Source organism: Apteryx mantelli, chromosome 7 (assembly GCF_036417845.1).
Source record: "Apteryx mantelli isolate bAptMan1 chromosome 7, bAptMan1.hap1, whole genome shotgun sequence".
NCBI lineage: Eukaryota > Metazoa > Chordata > Aves > Apterygiformes > Apterygidae > Apteryx > Apteryx mantelli.
The window spans coordinates 23056621-23082045 of NC_089984.1; the positions used below are offsets into that span (position 1 = coordinate 23056621).

The 25425-nt window shown below is 44.5% G+C and overlaps 1 protein-coding gene and 1 long non-coding RNA gene across 2 annotated transcripts in view; both read right to left on the reverse strand.

Annotated features, from left to right (window-relative positions):
- Positions 1-4225: 4225 nt before the first annotated feature.
- On the reverse strand, positions 4226-4784 carry LOC106497810 (uncharacterized). The gene is made up of 3 exons (XR_001294848.1): positions 4727-4784; positions 4413-4451; positions 4226-4312 (listed from the first exon to the last, which is right to left on the reverse strand). It is a non-coding gene; the product is annotated as an uncharacterized lncRNA (long non-coding RNA).
- Positions 4785-16135: 11351 nt separating this feature from the next.
- The window catches only part of ALOX5 (arachidonate 5-lipoxygenase), a 38801-nt gene continuing 29511 nt past the window's right edge, over positions 16136-25425 (reverse strand). Inside the window, exons 11-14 of the mRNA XM_067300013.1 lie at positions 23651-23772; positions 21166-21266; positions 18891-19061; positions 16136-17623 (exon numbers count right to left, since the gene is read on the reverse strand). Coding sequence (XP_067156114.1) covers positions 17444-17623; positions 18891-19061; positions 21166-21266; positions 23651-23772 — 574 coding nt within the window. The 3' untranslated portion in view covers positions 16136-17443. The remainder of the gene's footprint in view (positions 17624-18890; positions 19062-21165; positions 21267-23650; positions 23773-25425) is intronic.

The following is a 25425-nucleotide window of genomic DNA, read 5'->3' on the forward strand; positions in this document are numbered from 1 at the left end:
TATTTTTGTCAGAGCCGTTTCCTTGTAAGAACCACATGGTTAACGCTATCTGCATCAGTTTCAAGTGCTAACTGGTGCTGCACACACGTAAATCATTTCTAAGAGCCAGCCAGCCCCAGCCAGGCAGTCAGCACAATGATAACCCTGTCAGACTGCAATAAAAACCAAGCAGGAAGAGAATAAACTGGAGTCCCAGCAATTGAATTCAATTGTTTTGTCTGTGGCCAGCCTAAGTATAATCGCTCTCTGAAACTTCTATACTATCATGCAGTTCTTGATCTAGTTGCATATTCGTGTAATTAATAGTGCTAATTTGCATTTATCAGGGCACGCTGAGCTCTTCACAGATATGGGAAAGGACAAATTAATCTTGTTTTTCCTGAGGATACTCAAACTCAAAGCGGAGAAATGACTCACAAAGAGCAGTTCAGTGAATAGTAACCCAGCAAAAAGAACCCACCTCTCCCAAGCCCAGCCCAGCCCACCAGCCCTACTGTCTCTACCTGTGAGCTGTGAGGATTTGATGGTTTCATAAGGACAATCACTAGCTGAATAATATTTCTCATCCTCTGGAGGGGCCAGCCTGGCCTGGAGGAAATTAGACAGCTTGGCCCGGATCTGAAGAGCTCTCGTTCCTTGTCTCCCACCTGTGAACACGATGAAGCTGGCTGGTGTGATGTCGCAAAGTAAGACCCTTTTCTGGTGACAGGACCAGACAGCTGTGGCAATATCCTTTAAAATGCCTAACATATTGGATAGGGTGAGCTTATTTCTCTTTTCCTGCAGGAAAGCCAAGAGTGGATTCCCATCTTCCAACATGTACCAAGGAGGCACTCCACAGGCACTGGACATTTGCAGCTTGGCAATGGATTCCCTGTCTGCACACAGAGTCACTATTCTGATCACCTCTTGAAACCTTTCACAGTCACTGTCAGTGGCATTCGCCTGCAAGATGTCATTCAGGGTCTGTTGTTTGGCTATGCAGATCTTCACGTTGCCTGCAGGTATGACTCCTTGCACAACCATGCTACTGGCATTTGCTTTCAGCTGTCCCTTAAGGACTAGATCAGGGAAGGTGACCTTCAGATATTCTCGGAGAGCTGCCTCCACATGGCTGGGATCAGCTGGGATCATTTTGTTTCCCAGCTCGGTAACATGCCTGCCTGTGCCATCCTTGCTAAAGAGCAGTGGTGCGATGCAGTGTCTTACTTCACTCAGGGGGTGGTAAAGCAACTTTTGGAAGAAATGATTGAGGATGGTCATTACCAAAGGCTTCTTCTCTTTAGTGGCAGTTCTCATGCACCACTCCCACAGGCTTTGGAGAAGATTCAGGCACTCTGTTACTGCCCCTATGACAGAAAAGTGCTCTGTTAATGCCACTGCAGAAGAGCCTGCATATTTCACAACGGGCAAGAAACCTTCCAGTGAGCCTTAAAACAGACATTGCAACTTTTAAAAAGAACATGGCACTATTGTACAATGGTTCAAGACAGGATAAGGAGAAGAATACTGTTTATCTGCTATGGCATTGACTAGGTCATTAGAGCCAGGTCACCACAATCTCATTGACAAGGTCATGCCAGCATAAACATCCATAGGCAACTGGAGTGTTGGTTTATGTCTCTGTTGAAAGTTTTGTCTCAGCAGCACAGGACTGAGTTCAACGGATTGCAAAGCAAATGGCTCAGAAAGACTGGATAATGAAGGTCTCAGCCACTTTATCTAAAGCCCAGTCCTGCCTCTTTCTGAACAGTTACATTTTCATCATTGTTATCATCTTCCTCAATCATATGAATGAATATTATCCTTTGAAAAACAGAATAATAGTTGGGCATACAGTCTATTAAATGTTTTGGAATAGTGATCAGCAGAGCTATGGCTCTTTTGCCATTGCCAGAAGTTTGATGCCCAAAGCAACTGCTAACTTTGCCTATGCCTCAGGCCAGTCCTGCATTTCCTTACCTTGTGTGTGGCTGGCTTGGATATGTTCGGTGATGCGTTCAGTGATTTCCAGTAAAATCTCCCAGTGATTTTTCCCCAACTTTGTGCACACATAGAGGAAGAAGGACTGGCTAACTGCAAGCAGTTTGGCTTCAAACACCTGGAAAATACATACAGGACCTGAACTGGCTACACCTATATACTTTTACTGTGGGCTTGTTTGCTCGTTTGCTTACTTTTTTTTAATAAGTAACCGGCTGCATGTCTGACTAAAGAGATGCAAGCCTATTCTGACTCTCTTAAGCATAGTTTCCTTGGGTGGACAGCAGAGCAACCAATGGTCCTTTGCTCAGGACGCTTTGCAAGGTCTCAGTTGAATACAAAGGAACACTGTCTGGCCCTCTGAGGCAGACAAGTACTATAGTCTCCAGCCTAAATACAGTGAGCCTAAGACACAGACCATTAAGTGACTTGTCTGAGGCCACAAAATGATATAATCTGGGCCCTGGGTTAGTCATATAACAAGTCCTTTGCCCAGGGGCCCTGTATGTGCTGCTCCCGAGGAGTAATGTCACACCAAGGAGAGATGGACAAGTCAGGAGTTGTTATAACAGAAATACTAGGGTAGTCTGATTGGCTTGTTACTCACCTTTTCGGTAATAACAAGAATAAAGACATGTCTTATCATCCAGGGTACTCTCTGAAGCTGCTTCTGGATGGACTGGAACTGCAGGACCCTCTGATTTGTGAAAGTCACTCTTTCCTCCAGTGTCCTAAGGAAACTTTCCAAGTGCTTCAGATATGTTTCTATGAAATTTGACCAAGGCCTTTGTTTCTTTATAGCAGTGGAGACGGCTGCTCTGATTTTCTGGTAGGCACTAAGGCACAGATGCTCATAATTTCTCTCCCCTGAAGGAACAGTGCATTTTGCAAAGACCATTCCCCTCAGCAGAGCCTTCAGCTTCACATTGTTTGTTGTGGAGACATGAACAAACATTGCTGCCAGAATCCAACAATATAGTTTCTCCTTCTGAATGCAAAGCTCCTTGTTAGAAGCAGAGCTGTTGCATTGGATGAGATTTCTTACTCTCAGCTCCAAGCTCTCCAGCTCTGCCAGTTTACAGAAAGTCAGAAAATCCCTCCTGATGTTTCTGATCAACACCTGACAGATACGTTGTCTGATCCACTCATTGCTAGCATCCCAGTATCTCAGAAAACAATCACCTTGCTCTTGAAAAGGTGTATAGGACATTTCTTTCAGGATGTCTTCAATTTCTGGACAGAAAACAAAATAAACACATATCACCTGGAACCCTCCCATAGTTTCCAGCTGGTTTCTGTACTGGATCACAACCTTCAGGGACTGCTGCTCAGTGTGTCTGTCCTCAGAGAAAAGAATGTGGGTTGGGATGATACCAGGAAAGTAGCAATGAACACACTTACAAAATGTCAGAAACCTATCTCATACAGAAGAGAATTACTCCTTGCTACCCTGTTAGGTGTCCTGACAAAACCAGTTTCTCCCAATAGCCACAGCTTGCACACAATGCTCCTAAAAGATCTTCCAGAATGCAAAGCTGTATACTTATCCTGAATGTGGTGCAACAGCCAAAACCTGACTCCAGCTTGTGTTTTTATGAAAGAATCAGTATACTGCCCTCTTGGAGGAGAAGAATTGGAAGAGAAGTCTTGCCATTGATTATGGTAAGACCTGAAGCCAGCTCAGAGGAGTGCTGAATGCTACACATACATGAATGACAATCCATATTTCAGCTAATTCTTGCCTATTAAGAATATCTAACCCTTTGAGACACAAACTGAATTGTAACACAACTCCTTCCTCACTTGTATTTTATGGTTCAGCTAGTTTCGCTAGTCAGTCAGATGTACACTTAATGCCATAAACAAGAAAAAAAAACAGTTCACGCTTGCTTTCCCCACCAGTTCTTTCTTTTGCAGTTTGTTGGCTTACATATTGCTCCACTAAAAATCTGTCTTTGTTGCAGCTGCAAAGCGCCATTTATTAACCATCACTGGATAAAACAGTATGCCTATATGAATCATCTTCCAGCATTTACTCTGATGAAGATAAATATGGCCTTTCTTTTGCATAGCAAGAGCACAACTGCAAAAGCAGGAGTCTTTTGTGGGGGAAATGGAAGTTCCTAAATTCTGTTGCAACAAAGTCCTCCTACTGCTGCTGGGTGGGATGCCTCTGTGTATGGGAGTGTAAGTGCAGGAGCAGTACCTCTGTGGGGAAACGCTCTGTGCTTCAGTGGCAAGAATGAGTTTCTGCTGGAGGAAAAGGTGCCATGGTGTCTCCAGTATGGCCTGAATGATTCCCTTGATCTATCTGACCTCCTGAAAGGGGCTGTAACACAAACATGGAGAACAGAAACGTTACTCAGTTAAATCCAACTCTGTTCTCCTGCAGTCATTCTGCAGTAGGTGCGTACACAAAAAGCACTTACAATCTCTGCCTGTGGTGGATGAGGGGAACGAAGTAGACTCTGAAAAGAGAAGGCAGGAAGTTAACTTAAGCAAGTTTTTGCCAGGGTAACATAGAATATAAATAACCAAAAGGCACAATCATGTCTAATCTAAGATGAAACAAGCAAGCCGGTTTGTGATTAATGATGTTTAGTACCTGTCCCTGTGTGCGTATTTAGTGCTGGGTGCATATTCCCAAGTCCAAAGTTATCACCCTCCTCTCCCTCCCCAGGGCAAAGTAAACTTCAAATTAAATGAATCCAACAGTCAAACATGACAAGACCTATGATCTTACCTAGGTCCATTTCCTTCAATACTATCTGTTTCCTTCTGCTTAGTGGAATCAATCTTCTATGACGGTCTATGGTTTTCCTTATTTTGCGCAAAAGCTGAGAGTCATTTGCTTCTATTGAAAAGCAACATTGTAATAGACTGGGCCTAGTATAAGTAGCATCAAACAAAAGCAACACTATTCTCCTCAGTTTATCTGCAGTTATCAGCATGTCTAAAAGGGTTAGGAAATATTGGTCTTTGTAGACTGGTATAAGTGTAACAGGGATAATTTTCATGGGTTTCTGCATGGCCTGCATGATGATATCTCCGCCAATGAAATTCCTGCAACCGTGGTAACAGCAGTAATCATCGTTCTCCAGGACTTCCACAATCTTCTCATTAATAAATCTGTCAACATCTATCTGCTCCTTGTTCCGTGGTGCAGGTGCAGATGGGATGTAGAGGTCATAGCAATAGAGCTTATGAAAAATGAGGTCACCTGAAATGATACAAGATGAATAGTAGTACAGCTCATTCAACACAGTTGGGAATATTGTTTCTGCAGGGAAACATCTCTCCAGGAAATCCAGTTAGCTTCAAAGCACAATGACTTCTCCTTCACTGTGAGGAAGACCACTAGTTTTGCCTACTGGCAATGCATTTGGGCAATATATAAACAGGTATTAGAATCTGAATGAAATTCTGCACTTTGAATGAAAGAACAAACACCTATTAGAAGATTAGTTTATGATCACAGTCTCTGAATATGCTTTTTGGATTCCTGCATTTCTCCTCACGGCTGCCTAATGTTTTTGCTCGGAAAAAGGGTCGAGTTTGGAACAAGATCTGATTTTGGTGAAGTAGATCATTCTCTTTTCTTACGATTTTATTCCATACACTCAAAACAGTTAATTTGAAATTGAGCTAATATTTTGGGATAGGAAAGCTTCCCCTTGTTGCTTTATGAAGTGACTCCAAAGAACTTATTTCAAAGTTCACTGTAGTTACTGTAAACCTTCAGTAGTCATTGACCTAAGAGGAACTAATTACTAGCAAACCTGAGCAGTGAGACTCCCATCCAGAGCAGTCCCAAGCAAAGCTCAGGTTCTGCACACACTCCATTGTTGGAAGAGAACAGATCTATATTTCAGGAGAAGTTACTTGCTTAATTCCCTTTTTCACTTTGTTCCTGAATCACTGTTGAAAATTACACTTGGCCCTTTTGTAAGTGTTACTACTAAGGCTTTGAGACTTTGCAATCCACTTTTGTTTGAAAGTTCTCTGCTGATGATCTCTTCCTGGGAAAGACCACTTTCAAGAGTTTCCCTTTCCCCACCTCCTCTGACATACCCCCACAGACCAGGGACAGTATTAGCATTTTAATAGAGGTCTTAGAGGATGTTCCCAGTTTAGAGAACAATGTTCATAGCCTTTGGGCCAGCTGAAGGTTGCAGCCTAGTGGGGACTGGTTTTGGAGACCCTTACCACATTTCTTTTCTCCACACTGCTCGCAGGTTTCTGTCTCACTGTCACTATTCATCTTTCTCAGGGTGTTTGGAGAGTCAGAGAGCAAATGGACATGGCAGTGGCATGCACGTGTTCTCTCTCTCCCCTGCACTGTTCCTTTTTGCTGTTTTCAATCAATCAGGCACAACTGTTAAACAGAAGTAGAGCACCGACTTTTCACACTTAATGGCCAGACCAGAGCCAGGGATCAGGGTCAAGCCTGGAAAACAGACAGGTTAAAGGAGAAGGTCAGACAGTAAATATTAGGAACTGAAGAATTCTTATGAGAACAGTTTGCAGGATTTCAGACCTTAACAGGCAATTAGAAATGATCTACGAACATTCATTGGAGGTTCAGTTTGCCTTCCCTAAGGAAGGACTAAGAACAAGGAGCAACTGAACTGAGAAGTTGTTTTAAAGGCCAATATTTGTCTAATATGTTCAGCGTCTCAGAAAAAAGGTCTAATCCCTGTAGAACCTAATTCCTGCTTTGTAGGTGGCTGGATATTGTTAGCATTTCAATAGGATTGTGTTAGTACAGTTCCTCTTTGGGTCAATGGGAACTTTCCTCAAGTCCTTATATGTGGAATCTGCCAAATTCCAGCTCCCACTCATTCTTAATGGCTACTGAATGCTTAACGTCCTTCAGGATCTGAAACAATCCTGCTCTGCCAGTATATGAAGAGAAAGTTCTGCTTTGTAACAAGGCCAGGTAAGTTTCTTTCAGATATTATATTTTGCCCCAGGCAAATCTAGATCATGATAGGTGACACATTACTTTCTACATGCATGCATGTTTGCTTAGGCATGTATGAAAGATAACGGTGGTGTGAGAAAGATACATGTGTCACTTTTGCGAACAGAGACTTCAAACCCAAACCTTGGCAGTTTCCTATGCTTTCTCTCACTGAGCCCAATCCAGGATAAGAAATTATTAGTAAGGGTGAAGATCCTGAGCGCATCCAGACCCCCAGAGTTCCAAAGCATCCCTTACCACCTCAAATCTTTTACCACCTTGACTCCCACGTCTCACTTTCTCATAAACAACATGATTTCATTAGTGGCTTGGAAACATGGGTAACTTGAGAGATCACTAATTGCTCTTTCTCACAACTTTTTGTTACTGAATGTTGTTAGGATCCAAGTGGTCAAAAAGGAGAGAAGAGATCTGCAATCACAAGGTCTGCTATTTTTGGAAAGGAAAAGAAATTGGTGGCACCTGAAAAATAGATCTAGCACTAGATAAGTCTGAGCAGGTGAATACACTATTAGTAGTAACTAATAACCCACTGTGTGTTAAATGGAAATATATCTGAAGCCAGAGAGTTCAAAAAGAAAGAAAAGCATAGTCTGTACCAACAAGTGCCTATCTAATTACAGCTGGATCTCCAGCTGAACCTGACAATTAGTCTTGCTTAGTGGCATTCTTCCCATGCACATTTGTCTTGCAGTTACCAAACTACCATAACATTAAAAACAGCCTGGATCTGGGGAGCTGAGCCAAGCAGTAATGTTCATTCTGCAGAGAGCATGTCAGGAAGGAAGGAGGGAAGAAGCTAGCAAAGCTGGAGACAAATTCATCTTTTCTATAAACTCATTGGAGAGTTCAGTGGTGAGGACAGCAGTTCATGTTCTACTAGCCTCTGCAAGAAATACAAGTAACATTACTCACCGTGTGGCGCTCACAAGTCCCACAAAGATGTCTGCTCCTTCCCTTTCTTCCACCTGTGCGTGGGTTTTATAGGTGGAATGAAATATCCTTCCTGGTTTCTCCCATATCCAGTTCCTTTTCTTTCTTTCTTCCTTGGGCAAAGCTAAATACCTTATGTCAGCAGCTGTGTGAGAAGGCAGTGGAAAATGCTGGTGTCTGCTAGCAAACCCGCCTGAAGCTTATCCCTTGGCATGTGGGATAAATGATTCAGGGCATGCCTCTGTCCTGGGGGCATGGCTTTGCTCTTATTTCAAGTATTTTCACCCAGTCTTGGCTTCAATCCAGGTAACCACTGGAAAAGGTGGAGCTATGAACTTTGCACTCACCTATTAAGAATCCCAGTGCCTTATTTCTTCCTTCAGTAGGTAAAAAAATCAAGGCCCAATTGTCATCTGAGGGAGCTCTCTTGGTTTCGACAGAGGTCTTCCAAGAACAGGCCTGGCCCATCAACTGTTGAGTTTATTGGTTTCTCACATAACTTTTTTTTTTTTTTTTATGAAGTGGTAACTCAGTTATTTAATTACAGATGGTGCCTAAACACTGAGTACTGGATATTAAACACCACAAAGCTAAAGTTAAAGGTTGCTGGATGTACAGTTTTGGTTGCACCCACTGGAGAAGCTGAATTCAGAGCTGGATAGAGCCCTAAAGTTAGAACAGATGTTAGAACTAGGATATTTGGTTCCAGCTTAACTCTTACAGGGAAACACTTGAACAGCAGCTCACTTAAACTTTCTCTCATTGTACTGAAGGTATTCAAACATTGTCCACCATTGACATGCATACAAATAGGAAATATAATGTAAGATAAAAAAACTGTCCAGTAACACAGAGATTTGCTGTGTGGATTATGTAGCCAAACCGTCTGTCCTTCTAGTGCAGGATGCAATGCCTAATGCAGACAATACAGGATCATTTCAACAGCACTAAATACCCATGAACAAGTACATTGTTATCCTACTAATCTGATGATTTTGAAATACACTTGACCCAGGTAGAGACTATCTTGTGCTGTGAAGCTTGGAGATATGTAGCTAGTTAGAGATGGACCTGAGTTACAAAATTAGACACTCTCTGGATTTAGAGCCAGATTTACCTAAAGCCCATGAGAGTTCAGATATAGGGTTTTCATCCATGTTTCCGCATCATTCATTATTCAGTTAAATTCAATTAACTCTTTTGCCTTGCTGCACTGATCTCTGCAAGAAGAGAAAACAGTCCTTCCTTAAAAGAAGAAATGGGGGCTTTGGCACATGACCCACTGAACCAAGACTGTTGCTGGTTACAGCAGAACAGATGTTGAGTCACGTACTGAAGCAGCAAGGGCTTAATCCAGCTTGATTTTTTCAGCTCTGAATGACTGTAGTGTAAGAGCAGACTTTATGACAGCTACTGCAATTGTCCTCAGGCCTAGGTAATATTTAAGAGCTCAAGTCACATACACTTTTGTCGTCTAAAATGTTAAATTCTTACTGTTTTGGCCTTGCCTGCCTCAAAGAGCACTTCCAGTTTTATATGAAACAGAAAAAGCTGAAAGTCTCAAAGTTCTGCTTTCTGGACAGCAATGCTGGATAACCTGAAGAGCATCTAGTCTCCACCTTGGAAATCTCAAGAGCAGGAGAAGTGTTTGATAAGAGATGATATTCCCTCTAGGCCAAGGGCTGACAGACAAATACCCTGTACAGAAGCCCCCATCTCATGCCAACTGCAGGCTTCAAACGGGAGGGAGCCTGGCATGCAAAACCACAAGTACTGAGTATGTTAAGGCAACAGCTGTGTCTGATACTACCAAATAAATGGCAATAGCCCAGTAATGTCATTCTTGCTCAGTATCAGTAAAGTTGTCCTTTAACAGCCTTTAACCAGCTAATTTGCTAGGAGCGCCCATGTGAAATCCATTTGCAATGGAACAAGATTTCTAGTGTTCCTGGAATGGCACTAGAAGGAGGAAGCATGGCTCATCTTGGTGGTCTTTGTAACCACCCCTCCTGCCCCCAGCTAGAGAGAGATTTATTTTTAATATACTATTGCTGCCCTCTAGTGCTTTGGAAAAGAATCTGCTTACAATTACTAGCCATAAACAGGGGTTATTAGCTACATCAGCTAGAGCATTCCTAGAATCTTGTTTCCAGCATCAACAGAATATCAACCAATAAGTCTTCTGCTTTCCCTTTACCTTGTCCAAGGCAAAGATTTGCATCAAGAGACCAATAGTTACTGAAGATAAGCTGACAGTGGCTAATAATTCACAACACCTGAAACCGCTCTTGGCACTAAAACTGACAGAAGAGACAGGGATGCACTAATCTAATATGGATATTAAATTATTTTCTGACCCCAGTGATAAATTCAGGTCAGCAGTCAGAACATCCTTCGCTGTCCCAAAATATCATCCACACAGCTGGAAACTCAAACTGCCTCTGCTGTGCCTGTTCTATGAATAAAGAGAGCTTGTTGAAATAAACTACGTGCAAAATAATCTCACTGATCTCTGCTTTAAAGAAACAAATGAACAAACACTTAAACCACTCTGCTGATTCTGATTTTAAAAGTGATAGCATGGATCTTTGAGAAGCAGCACAAAACAACTGTTTCAGCAGCCTTCCCTCTCCTCCACCGCCCCTTCAAGTGCAGTTTGTTCCATATCCATTCAATTAAAAAAATACACTGTGTTAGAACTCACTTCACAGAAACTACAACTGTACACCTCTGGGGTCTACAGAAAGGTGTCAAAAGCAGCAACACCTTCTTCAGCATCCCCATGCCACTGCATAGGCCAATAAACCTTTCAGATTCCCAGCATTCCCCAGAAAAAGGCACACTCTGGCTGGAGTTTCTGGCACTGGTAAAGCTCTTCTCTCCTGATATCACAGATGACAGTCAGTACTTCATCCATTGATTTATCTGGGCAACTGTAACATCAGCTTTTGCTTTGTAAGGGAGCTATAGTGATAAGGAAAGTAGGCCTTGTGGTCAAGTCACAGAACTGACAACACCCCTGTTTTCCTGAATTTGGCCTCTAATTTTCTGAGTGGTTATGGACAACTCTCTATAGCTGACATTTTCCTTCTGTTTGCGTAGCTAACATATTTTGTGATGTTCACCACTGTAGACACCACCTTTGGAGGCGGCACTAATTTCTCACAGTCATGAAAAAGCCTGATTAACCTTTTATTAAGTCTTTTAGACTCACTATCTAGCCAAAACCCAAATTTAGGTAGCAACTTTCTGCTCACTTGAAATTCCTCCTGTGTTTGTGATGGCTTACCATCTTAATCCACACTTCCTATCATGTTACATGACTGTATTTGATGATATGTTTGTATATCTGTACATATGTATCTGTGTGTATGCAAATTAAGACAAGCTGGTAAGTAGCTATTCCCTCCCTTCCTCTGCCAGTTGGTCCCAGCAGTAATGACATTGCATGTGTGACTGCACATGTCTCTACCCCCATGCAGGGCCCAGGGACAAGACTTCCTTGATGCACCTACCCAGCCTTTCTATACCTTCTGCATTCACAGTTAGAGATGTGTGTCAGCTGTAACATTCAAATTTAATTCCTACAACTTAACAATTTAGCAGAGATCACAGACTGGAGAAGTCAGCAGCAGCTGAATTTGAATGTTGAAACCAGTGTGACAAAGAAGTTGCTGATAAATCACAGAAACACACAAGTGCCCTGCTAACTGGAACTAGCCCAGCTGGGCCACTGAGATCTCTATCCAGCTTGAAGAGCTAGCTGCAAGCAAACAACAATCTGTAGTTTTGTTTTTATACGTCAGAGACCAAAATCTAGGGACAAACAGAAGACATGTAGTTGCAGGTAGGGGAAAATGAAGCATAGAAAATAATGACTGAAATAGTCATATTGGATCATGGCCCTTGTCGAGGATCTACATGCTTGTCCACATAGTGTTAATACAGTGTTGTCAACTGTCCACAGTGTTAACAGAGAAGCAATGGGAATGGATAACAGGTTTAAAGAACATCTTGCAGCAAAAGGCTCCAGGAAATTAATCTATTCAGTTTACCAAAAGAAAGGGGAAGGATCAGCTGAGAAACTGATCAGAGAAGGCTCTCCAGTCACACGAAGCTACGGCAAGAAGCTGGCCTTTGCAGGAAGCAGTAACTCAATGCATGCAGGCACATATTTTTAACAGCAAGAGTGATTCAACAGTGAGACAAGTGATGAGTGCTGAGGTGAACCCTTGCTTCCTGCAATTCAGTAAATCACAACTGGGTGTCTTTACAAAATGTATTTTCCAATATCTACCACACCTATTGAACTTGAAGAGGGAAATGCTTCAGGGAAATCCAAAGACCTGTGTTATGCTGCAATCAGCCCAAGCAATCATAACCATGTTTTCTCACCATTAAAAAAAACATGACACACAGTTACCGCCAAACTTACCAGCCAAGTCGGATTGTGCAACATTTATTCCTGTTTATAGTACAAATAAAATAAACTAAGCACTCTGTGCTACCATCTCAGTATATGCAACTACTTCCTAAGATACCACTTAGCTACCGCTGTGGCAGGAAAGGTTGATTAAAACTTGCTACTTAGAAACAAGCCTTCTGAAGTCTGTTCCAAGTTCTGCCCTGGATGCAACAGAGCAAATAATTCTGAGTGGCCAGAATTGAACACATGAAGTCTGTTCTCTAGAAGACTAAAATGAGTGTGCTGCAGATAATCAACTTTCTGACAAGCTCTCTACAAAGCAGGCACCTAAAATCAGAGCTGACCTGTTGACTTTCATTGCTCTCTCATTGCCTTTCCCCACCTGCAGAATTGGGACTGACTGCAAAGAACTAGGCAGCTGTAGTTCTTGAGGGACAACTATGAGATAGATACACTTTGTGTTTTCAGCGGCAGTGAGAATCATGATACTATCAAACAGAAGAAGGAAGTATACAGAATTCGGAAAGGGGGACAGGCCACTTGGGAGGAATATAGGAACATTGTCAGAGTATGCAGGGATGCAACGAGGAAGGCTAAGGCCCATTTGGAATTAAATCTGGCAAGAGATGTCAAGGACAACAGGAGGGGCTTCTTCAAATGCATCAGTAGCAAGAGGAAGACTAGGGAAAACATGGGCCTGCTGCTGAATGGGGTGGGTGCCCTGGTGACGAAGCATACAGAGAAGGCAGAGTTACTGAATGCCTTCTTTGCTTCAGTCTTTACTGCTCAGGCCAGCCCTCAGGAATCCCAGACCCTGGAGACAAGGGAGAAAGTCTGGAGAAAGGAAGACTTTCCCTTGGTCGAGGAGGATCGGGTTAGAGATCACTTAAGCAAACTTGACACCCACAAATCCATGGGCCCTGATGGGATGCACCCACGAGTGCTGAGGGAGCTGGCGGATGTTATTGCTAGGCCACTCTCCATCATCTTTGAGGGGTCATGGAGAACAGGAGAGGTGCCTGAGGGCTGGAAGAAAGCCAGTGTCACCCCAGCCTTCAAAAAGGGCAAGAAGGAGGACCCAGGGAGCTACAGGCCAGTCAGCCTCACCTCCATCCCTGGAAAGGTGATGGAACAGCTCATCCTGGAGGCCATCCCCAAGCATGTGGAGGAAAAGAAGGTGATCCAGCATAGTCAGCATGGCTTCACCAGGGGGAAATCATGCTTAACCAATCTGATAGCCTTCTCTGATGGAATGACTGGCTGGGTAGATGAGGGGAGAGCAGTGGATGTTGTCTACCTCGACTTCAGCAAGGCTTTCGACACTGTCTCCCATAACATCCTCATAGACAAGCTCAGGAAGCGTGGGCTAGATGAGTGGACAGTGAGGTGGATTGAGAACTGGCTGAATGGCAGAGCTCAGAGGGTTGTGATCAGCGGCACAGAGTCTGGTTGGAGGCCTGTAGCTAGTGGTGTCCCCCAGGGGTCAGTACTGGGTCCAGTCTTGTTCAACTTCTTCATCAATGACCTGGATGAAGGGACAGAGTGCACCCTCAGCAAGTTTGCTGACGATACAAAACTGGGAGGAGTGGCCGATACCCCAGAGGGCTGTGCTGCCATTCAGAGGGACCTGGACAGGCTGGAGAGGTGGGCGGAGAGGAACCTCCTGAAGTTCAACAAGGGCAAGTGCAGGGTCCTGCACCTGGCGAGGAATAACTCCATGCACCAGTACAGGTTGGGGGTTGACCTGCTGGAAAGCAGCTCTGCGGAGAAGGACCTGGGAGTGCTGGTGGACACCAAGTTAACCATGAGGCAGCAATGTGCCCTTGTGGCCAAGAAGGCCAATGGTATCCTGGGGTGCATCAGGAAGAGTGTTGCCAGCAGGTCGAGGGAGGTGATCCTCCCCCTCTACTCAGCCCTGGTGAGGCCACATCTGGAGTACTGCGTCCAGTTCTGGGCTCCCCAGTACAAGAGGCATGTGGCACTACTGGAGCAAGTCCAGCGAAGGGCTACAAAGATGATTAGGGGACTGGAGCATCTCTCTTATGAGGAAAGGCTGAGAGAGCTGGGCCTGTTTAGCCTGCAGAAGAGAAGACCGAGAGGAGATCTTATTAATGTGTACAAGTATCTAAAGGGAGGGTGTCAAGAGGATGGGGCCAGACTCTTTTCAGTGGTGCCCAGTGACAGGACGCGAGGCAACGGGCACAAACTGAAGCACAGGCAGTTCCATCTGAACATGAGGAAAAACTTCTTCACTGTGAGGGTGACAGAGCACTGGAACAGGTTGCCCCGAGAGGTTGTGGAGTCTCCTTCTCTGGAGATATTCAAAACACGCCTGGACGTGATTCTGTGCAACGTGCTCTAGGTGACCCTGCTTGAGCAGGGGGCTTGGACTAGATGATCTCCAGAGGTCCCTTCCAACCTCAACCATTCTGAGATTCTGTGATCACAAGGATGTTTGGGTTTGGGAACGTCCTTTAGGACAACTCTTCCCTGTTCCTTTCTCCCTAGCACTAGTGGTATTTTACAGCTGGATTCTCCTCTTCTGTGACCAAACACCCAGTGGAAAGGCTGAGACAATGAAGCCTCCCAAGCCAGTGCCAGGACTTTCTGAAGGGGATATTTCCTAGTTCAATCTTCTAGTCAATTGAGAATCACTCCAATTAGAAAAGACAGCAAGGAAGCTCAAGTTGAAAAGACAGGCTAAATTCACTTGGACTGGCCAGCAGCAACAGTCATCTAGCCAAGACATGTGCCTAATGGCTGTCAAAGCCCATTAAACATGGGACAATGGACACCAGACAGGAAAATTATCACAAAACTGTCCATGGCCTACTTTGGACAGAGCTGATCCTTTCATGTCCACCTGGGAGTGATCCCTGCAGTATCCGTACATAGTACTGTGACCTAGGGAAAACCTCTGTACAAGCCACAGCTAAGGACCGGTACCCAGCAGGATGTAGGGGAGCAACCCATGGCCCATTCACAGGAGGATACTTCCTGGTGAATGCTTTACTATTTGCATGTGTTTGCTTCCTTTCTGGTGCCAGAGTTACTTGTCACCTTCTTACCTCTTTCCACAGTCTCTGCTGCAGTTGAATCAGAAGGTTAATACCAACCTTCAAAGCTACGGAGTCAATTCCCCAAACCTCCCATCAGCTTTACTTGTATCCCAGAACCACAGGCTAGAGCAAAAGGAACAGATGCAAGAGGACAGACATCAGCCTCTCTAGTTTCTTGACTGTGTAGATCATTATCATATGAAAGCCGAAGCAAGAGGACATACACAGGGGAAGAACATGAGTTAAGGCTGGTGAGTTGGGTACATTACGTCAGTTTGTTGGGCAATTCAGTTGCCATTTGTTTTTTTTGTGGCTCTCAAGTTATGGTCTCTGATCCCCTAGTTCAATTCCAGCATTGCTAAACAATTGCATGCCTTGACTCCTACAGTCATCACTTTTCATGGGCTGCGGTAAAAGGAAGACACACAAGTCTTAAATGTACTTCCTCAAGAAATGGAAGTGGTCTTACCTTCCACATTTTTGCTGAAACTCTTAAGCTGGGTGGAAAAAGTGGGAATCAGCCTACTATGAAGTGTCTAAATCTGTTCAGCTTTCCACTTCTGTGTTTCATATACAACAGAGAGGATGTATATTTTAGCAGTGCCCTTTTCTGAAACTCACATGAATGACAGAAATAACTACATTTCTCAAAGTGCAGGAGCTTTGTTTCTCTACACAGCATATTGCACTTATTTCTATATAGCTTAGATATTGAATTAAGAAATAAAAGCTAAATTTTATTGTTTAGTTTTATTTTATTAGCACAAGAAGCTTTCTTATCTATTGAGAAAACACACTGCAGGCTGAAGAAGCTGGTACAAGGAACAAATTTTGGGAAAAATAAATGAAAAGTGTTATTAACAAAACTACTACTCTTCAGATTTCCAAAGTCTCATTTTCACTTTCACTATGTCTCTGTTCCTCCCCAACTTTAATCATAGCCCTAGTTTCTGAACCTAACCAGGTCTAAAGAAAAACACAAGCAAAACTTGGTTGTTTCTAACAAAGGTGAAACAGACTGTGATTATTTGGCCAAATCCAAAGATTCCCCTTAGCAGCTGTCAATTAACCCTTCTCCACAATTTTTATCACTATGCAAACTAACCCCTTCTTCCCCCACAAAACAGAATAAACTATCCACAGAAACATCAGCCTCACCAACAAAACAGAAATCCTGCATAAGCACTGCTGGATCTGCTTTTGTTGCTATTGAGCTAAGCAAAACATTTGCCCATACATATGAATGACAGCAAACTCTGCTGACAGAGACTGAAGCAAACTCTATAAGTTTTGTAGAAAAAATATACAAATTTACGTAGGTACAAAATTTTGATTTCTATGAATCAGGCTATCTCACATCACATGAATTCAGGAAGAAAGTGGTTAAAAAAAACCCTCAGCTATGTCATGAAAGCATCCTGCTCCTACCTCCATCCTAATCATGATCATTCAAGTTGTAATGAAAACATTTAACATTTGTTTTAATTGGATTAAAAACGAGATACAAACTTTAAGGACTTTGGTTTCATATGTCACCAGTGCTGCCAAGTGTCCTTAAAACAGGAAGGAGTTAAAAAATGTGACTTCCTTATTGCCCCCAATACTATTTATTTTCACTGTCGAAGATGGGTGAAATGTGAATATAAAATACCTCTCTCCATTCAGTTCCATGTTACTGTCATTGTCCAGCTCACACACACAATATGGCAGTACTCAGCTTGACTCATGCTTTCTGGGATTTTATTGTTTTGACCAGGAGAGGGAAAGCTGACAGAAATATGCACATTGATTCTAAGATTAATACAAGCTTATTTTTCCAAGATTTCTAGAACAAATTTGACCTGGAAGGTTGCCAGCTAGACTTTATCTGTAAGATTAGTCATACTCATGTTTGTTTTAGTTTGTTCAAGTTCAAGTCAACCTAAACTATGGGTCAGCTTTGATGGAAAGGGCAGGTTTCTTATGTTACCCATTCCTGAAAGGTCACTGATAAGAAGCATACTTAATAGGAAAGCATTTGTTAGCTTTAGACTCCTCTGAATGCTCACAGATATCTGCTCAAACAGCCACACTGTTGGGAATCCGATCTGGGGAAAGGTAGTAGTAAGGAAGCTTTTTGTTCTTGTTTCGCTCCGTGATGGTGCTGACGATCTCATCAAGATTCTTGCGGAATTTTGCCATAGCTTCTTTCACCGGCTTCTCGACAAAGTGCTCATCCGGGTACATGCCTAGAAATAGCTAATTGAAAAAGACACCAAGAAATCATGCTCTGAGAAAGCAAAGGCTGCTCTGTCTCAACATTATGTACCCAAAGTTTCAGGAATGCTAATATTAAGTATAACCAATGTTTAAGCTAGTGTATGTTGGCACTGCCAATGAAAGACGCTCATCCTCCTTCCACCATTGGCTGCTTGCTATCATTCCTGCATCTTTCCTTCCCTAGTGCTGGTTCAGTGCTGTGTTTATGTGGCACCACCTCCACCTGCAGGAAGCTGATCCACTGAAAAATAAGCACATTTCTTCAGGCTAGTTGTCAACCAGATCGGTTCCCCAAGTCAGCTCACTCTGCAGCCTCCCAAACATTTGTGCTGATACAAGAAATGGGCAGCATGGGAGGGGAATGAACAGTCGGCAATGAAAAAAGAATGAGATTGCTTCTTTCAGTGATGGAGGAAGTTTATGTCAACTTAAGACTGTCCAAAGTTCAACCTGACAGTTGTTTCAGTCTGCTTAGACTCCAAAGATGCACAGAATAACACATTGCCAATATTCATCTCCCTGATTTAAGTAATTCTTTCCTGTTAAGTAACTCTTTCCCAAGAGGCTTCCCATACTATTAGCTTCCCAGCCAAGACCTGCTGTCTTCTTAAAGGGAAATTCATTTGAAGTAACCTCTGTCCAGCATCTTCCATTTACGGATTACTCTAGGTACAGCCCTTGGGTGAGACAGCAAAGTACCAATGACCCCACTTCACAGGAGGGAAACGGCTACAGAGGACGCCTGCCAGGCCTCTGGTAGGCTTGCTCTGTTTGCACTCCACACCAGCCAGACACAAGCCAGTCCTGACCCAGAAGCCACAGCTGCAGCATGTGTGGCACTGGGCAGATTTACCAAAGAGACAGGATGTAGGGGATAAATGATGCTGTAGCTTCTCCACCAGCACTGCTTGGGGAAAGCATGAGAAGAACCTTTCTGCCTATGCAGCTCTCTTCCTCCCACACTAGCATCCTGACTCGGTAGCCCCATGCTTGAGTTCAGAAACCTTCGTCTTCGCTGAAACTTGGCCGCAGAGTAAAAATACAACTTCTGGCTCACAGCTGGCTTGCACCCAGCAGAACAAGGGAAAATCCACACTACTGATACATCTCCACAGTGAGGCAAACATGCTCATATCAAACACAGAGCCAGGAGCAGCACTCCAACGTTATGAGACCGTGTGGTCTTGCCACAGCCCTCGTGGCTTCACCAGCATCCCCACCACCTGGAGAAGGGAGGTCGACTTACTTCATTGTCTTGGAATTGGCTCAAGGCCCAGACAGCTCCAAGATGCCAACAAGAACGTCCTCTGTCTGGCAAACTCTCCACAATCTGCTCAATGGTGACTGTCCCCTTTTCTGTCGGAGGAGGGCAGCGCATTGTTGGCGGGGCGTTGGGAATCCAGGAACACCAGTCATACTGTACAATGAGGCAAGAGAGTACAGTGAAAAATCACAGTAGTGGGTACTGATGAGCATCATAAAGAAACTCAGAACTCTTTGAACACATGCCTCTGTACATACCCTCAGCCCTGCCTGATGGAAAGTCCCCAGTGCACATGGACCACGTTTATGCTGTCTCAATCTCCCTGCTCCCCAGTGCATAGCCATCTCCTCCTACTGTCAGGGCCCTGTCTCCCTGCCATGTCTTCCTATTACTGAAGACCCTGACCCTTTTGTTCGCAGGCTGATTATCTTGTGCATGCCAATCCCCCCCTTCATTCTCTGCAGGCTCTTTGATGACCCTTAATAGCATGGGTGATATTAAAACATGATTTTTCACTGAAGGAGGTGGGCAGACCAAAGGTACTGTACTCATTTTCTGAGTGCTAGCTGAATAGACAGGATTTCCTGAGGGATGAGTTGCAATGATGGATTAGATATGAATGTTCTGAGAGGTCTCTGGCCACAAATATGGCAAAAGAATAGCCTGGGTTCTTTTTCTCAGGGTCAGGGGCATTAATAAGATTCAACTTCTGTTTCAAGGGGAAGATTGAGCACCCAGTGCTCAGCGCCCTTCTGCGCTCCTAGAGGCGTTTCCACCTGCACGCCAAGCTTTGGGCTGGCATCTCTGTGCTCTCCCTTGACAAGCTCAGTGGGGCTGCCAGGGACCCTGAGGACTTTCTCCAGGTGTATTACCTGGCACTGTGCCCATGAAACAACTGACTCCATGGCTCTGAGCTGTAGGGGAGGGCAGGAGGGTTGGCATGGAAAGTGATGTGGCACATGTTTGGGAATAATCGCTGTAAGAAAGAAGGCCTCCCTGCTTATCTGTAAGATTATCTGTCCCTGAAGCCAGAAGATGTGCCCAAAAAAGCTCTGTGCAAATTGAGGAACAGCTTTGCTTCTGGCTGTGGAGTCTGCTTTCTGACGTGCTTTGATGTTGGAAGAAACAACATTTGAAAGGCAAGCTGCTGCTATAGTTTCGTGGCATTTATATGTCACTAAAGGCAGGCAATGCCACAAGCTATCAGCATGTGACACATTAAACCTCAGAGAGGTAGCTCAGAATTGCCAAGTGGCTCACAAACTCCAGAAATGGGTAGCAATGCCCTATCCGTGCATCAAGAATATCAAGCATTTTGGTGCTTTTGAAAACCTGACCAAAGCCCAGATCCTCAGGAATATTCTTCTTCCAATTTCTACATATTTCAGTGGGAGTTAAGTACCTAGATATCACTGAGGATCTGGACCAATGTCCCACTGACTTCAGCGAGATTTAACCTTGTTCATGCAGCCACAGACAGGTAGAAGTGCAGGTTTTGCAGACATGTGCAAGGTAGCTTTCAACTAGTTAACTCAGGATCCCTGGTAACTACTCCAATAGGCTCTATACTGCTGGGGCTGGACTGGTAGAAATACTTAACTGAACCAAATCAAAGACAGATGGTGTGTGCAGCTACATGACCTGCAGTCACAGCACTGAGCTGCACTGCAGATGTAACCTAAGCCAAATCTGAAAATGGGATGTATGCTGTCTAGGCACAGGCACATTGTCAAATTAACCTGGCTTACGATAGCAACCCACGGTAATCGTCCATTCATGCACTCACAGCAAACGCAAAGTAAAGCTACTTAGCATAATTCATTGTGTTTCATTGCAGAATGAGACACAGACTACCAGCACATACCCAGGCAGTTCAGGTGATATCTAGAAAAGTGCGGTGCTGTGGTAGCTCAGCTGTGCACCTGAACCCATCAGCACTTCTGAAATGAGTCTTAGTGACCCATTTAAATGCTTTTAAAAAATGTTTCCCATAATAAAATTATTAAAACTCAAATGTACAAGATAGAACCCCAAAATTCTAGCTTCGTTACCTATCTAGGAGTCAAAATGCCTCTCCCAGCTTCCAAAAGAACCCAGTTTCCACAAGCTTCACTGGAATTTGCAGATGGCTCTGCAGTTATTTTGGCAAGAAAGAGTAATGTAATGTCTGTTCATCTTCTGAAAAACGCTTCTCAGATATGGCCCCGGCAAATGCATGTCCCAGCCTAGAAGGACCAGTCTTCCCAGAAATTCCTACCTGACCAAAATTCACAGCTGCATGCTGGGCCGATGTGGTGAACATCACCACTGTCAGATATTCTGCCAGCTTCTCTCGTGTCTTGATCATTTTAGGAAACCCTAAATGAGGAAGAAGAAAGCCTGCAGTTACCCAGATATGAGCTCCCAAGTCATTGGGCTGATCCAAGATAGTCTTTTGACTAAAAAGGCATGAGTTAGAGGACAGCACGGCAATCATCACGAACAGAACATTCTCCGTCTGTCTCCGCTACAGGTTTTCTCATGTGGTTACCCAACCTCTCCATGTCTTTGCCATCCAGCTGTAAAAAAGAGGGCGATCCTGCCCTACTTCACAAAGGTTTGTGAGGGATCACCACTGTTTGCAAAGTATTTGGAGTTCCTTAAGGGAAAGGCAAAACATAATTATATTTAAAAAAAATACTGTATCCCTGTCCTTTCACCCACCTACCCTGCAGCAAGGAACCCAGACAGTCCACAGGACAGGGGCCTCAGATGCTCCCTTTTTCTTCAGTCTGCAATGCAAGCAGGGAAAGTTCATGCCAAAGAGCAAATGACTGTGTGCTTGGCTTTAAAAAGGTCCCAGACTTGGTGATCAGGTGCACTGTGAGGAAGAGTGGATGGAAAGCTTATCTGCTGAAACGGGAAGTGAGGAAATGAGAATTTCTGAAAGAGAAACCAGAGAAAGAGGAACAGAAATAGTTGCATCAAGCTCTCTTTGAAGAGGAATAACCAGAACTATATAAATAAAGAAGGGAATGGTCGGGGCTAGGGAAGTATTTTGACACCAAGTCTCTCTGTCTCTCCTGTCCCCTCCCCATCATGGTCCTGGGCTCCAGCTCCCTGTCCCTGCCCCAGCCCAGCGTGACTGCGAGTCTCAGGATGCCTCAGGAGCTGTTGGCACCCTGGGGTGACGTGCCCTGCTTGGGCTGACTGCTGTCATGTCTCCACCGCCAGCCTGAAGCAGACATGAGCTCAGGCTGAGGGTGGGAAGAGGAATGTGGTAGCTACGGCTAGCCACAGAGCCTGAAGAGGGGAGGAAGCAACCTCCCCTCCTGCATCCTCCCATCCCCAGCACACTGTGCTCATCTTTTAAAGGTGGTAGGCACACTCCCAGTCAGACCAGTGGTCCCAGCAGGAGGGTGACTGGAGGGAGGAGCCCAGGGTGTGACCATCTCCCCCATTTACCCTCCTCCCATTCTTCCCAGCCCCCGGAAAATCCCCTTGCACTCTCTGCCCCAGCCTTTGGGGCAGCAGCAGTATAGGCAGGGATGCTGCAGGCCTGTCAGGTTAATCCATGGTGAGGATCTGTGGCACAGCTTGCAGGATGGCAGCCCTGCCACCAAGGGTGCTTGTAGCATGCCATGCCAGCTGCAGCCCTGGAAAGGCTCAGTGTTAGTCCCACATTAAAATGCTTAGGTCCAGCAGGAGGTTCCTATTAGCAGGCCATTCCTAGGCTTTTCTTAAACCCTGAGACAGCTAGATAAACAAAAGTGATAATAACTAGCTGTCCCCCAGTCTTCTGCTTGTCCAGGCAGGTAAAGCCCAGGAGGCTGTTATATACACACTGAGGCATACCGTTAACGGGTGGAAACATCACAGTTCTGCCTGGAGTTTCCCACACACGTGCGTGCATGCAGTGCCAAAGCTATCTGCCCCATATCATTGGCCGACAGGTGTTTCCAGACATAAAGCAGTCAGGACAGTACAAAGAATCCCCACCCAGCTATATAAATTCCTGAAAATCTGCTTGGACAAAACACATGGAAGGAAGAAAAGAACATGCCTAGGGAAGGGCAGAGGAGCGTTAACTCAGGTGGGAGAATAGAGCCATGTGATAGATGAAAGCTCTCACAGTCAAGCAATGGCTTGCAAGAAATGAGAAGCAGTGAGAGGAGACAGAGCAAAGGAAAATATTTCTTGGAAAGAATTATGAATATCTCATCTTGAAGACAGCAGAAAGCTTGATGATGACACAAATGCTGGACAAATGCAAAGTGCAGCAAGACATTTCTGGGGAGATCCTTACTTGTTCTGTTTTGGTGCAATGTTTGGATGAGATGATTCAAGGGGGTGTTGCTTTATCTTTTGATTTCTATCACAGTCCTGGTTCTGGTGGTCCCAGCAACAGGGGGCATATACATAGTTACTGAGGGTTGTATACACACATAAAGACAGCCTCTCCCCCCACAAGCTTAGAGTCTGAACAGAGAAGTTAAAAGGACCAATTCCCAGTGTACAGGAAGGGATCTGAGGCACAGAGAAATTACGTGAGTTGCTCAAGGTCATGGTGAGGATCTGTGGCACAGGAAAGGACAGTTTCCTGAGGGAGGGTGGGCCTGATCCAGGATCTCGCCCATAAAACTGTGCGTCTTTGGGCCAAGAAGGCAGAGGGTCTCCAGCAGTTCAAGACATGCTGCGCAAGCAGCTCTGAAAGCAGTAGGCACCCTACAAGCTTTAGACTTGGCCAGGCCATAGCGCTTTACCTGAGGCCTTCACGCCCCTCATCCCGTAGACGTAAATGTCTTTGACGAAAGCCTGGAGTTCCACGTCCTCGCACACCACCTCATCATTCTCATAGTAGATGCGAATCACATCCTCTGCAAAACTGCAGCCAAGGGAAAAAATGAACAAAAACCAAAAAGCAAGCCAGGCGTTCCTGCTGCTGAGTGTGCAGAGAGGGCATCTCCTGCATGAGGAAAGAGGGGAGGGCAAGCGGAGGACTTGACACCCTCCCACCTCTTCCCCACAAGCGGTGGGAACTCACAGAGGCAACTTTGCTTCATTGCTGACAGCAGCGTCACTTCCTCCCCCACCAAAAAGATGCTGAGCAGCACTGTGCCCCCAAACTCTCCCAATGCTTCCCTCTGTGCTCCTTACTCCTTTATTGGAGGCTTTGCTCCTGCCCAGACCTCTGCTCCCATATCTATATCCTTTCCTTCACTCAGCACAGACTCCCTCCGGCATCATCCACATGGTTCTCATGCTGGGAACAGGGGATCCCAAACTGCAATACAGGCACCATCCCTTGAGCTTGGGATACCTCAAAGCACCCCTGAACACCACTCAAACGGCTGATGCCCTCCGACCACACATACTTTTCACAAAATCCAGTGGTGCACTCCAGAGTGGGGGTGGCCCAGAAAACTACTGCTGGGGAAACCAAGTCTTGAGGGTTTTTTTCTAGAGCCACTGCACACAGCAGCCATCTTCTGTCTGTTCAGTTCCTCTTCTCAAAACCCCTTCCGCTGTACAAGCTGCCCGGGATAACTCACCTCAGAAAGAAAGGCTCTTAAAATATTAATTTAATAGAAATAGTTCTGAGAGCAGTGAAAACAGTGAAGCCTGATTTCCCACAGATGTGTATCTCATGACTGAATGACTAGTTAACTGAGCTACACTGAGACGTTCTGTTAGCTCTGCAGGTTCCTACAGTCTCTAAGTATTTTGACAGCAACCCATAGTGCGAAACATTTGACTGCAAAACCTGACTGATGGGATCAAGAATTGTTATCCAGTCCTGATTTCTCGCCAATAAGCTATAAATTACAGCAATTTGGAGAGCTTCACAACTCCATCAATGTGGTTGCTATCAGCCAATAGTCAAAAGTTATTACTGAGACAGACAGACATCTGCATAAACACGTTTACATAATTTTTGCTTCCACAGGCAACCAGAAAGATGCAGAAAGAGATAACGCTGCTCTGCATGCATTTTGCATCTATCACTGGCACCTGTGCCAAATGCATATGGACTGTAATCCTTCTCTTACAATGTGGCAGTATTTTAGACCCCCTCCAATGCAAATATAAATTACTATATGAAGTGCGGATGAGGCCTTTGGGGTTGGAATATCTTTGTAAACGTCTGCATTTAGATCAGAAATAGGAACCCGAGTATCACAGAAGACATTTAAAAATTTGCTGTGTGACCATCATAGTGACTAGATACGTGCATGACGGGGTTCATGGGTCAGGACTTCACAGACACTGAAAAGAGGACTTCCCACACTTTTTGTAAACCACATGATTAATTTGTGAATAATCTCTCAGCCAAGTCTGAGACACTGTAACACCTTCTTCCATCTAGGTTAACAACCACAGTCACACTAATGCATTTGACTATGTACTATCTGGTATTTGAAAAGACATCAGATCTCAATCAGCACAAGAAAACACAGGAAAGAAAAGAGGGGCAAGAACAAACACACATAAGCAGGGAGACTACATCAAGAAAACAACTACATAAAATTATAACTTC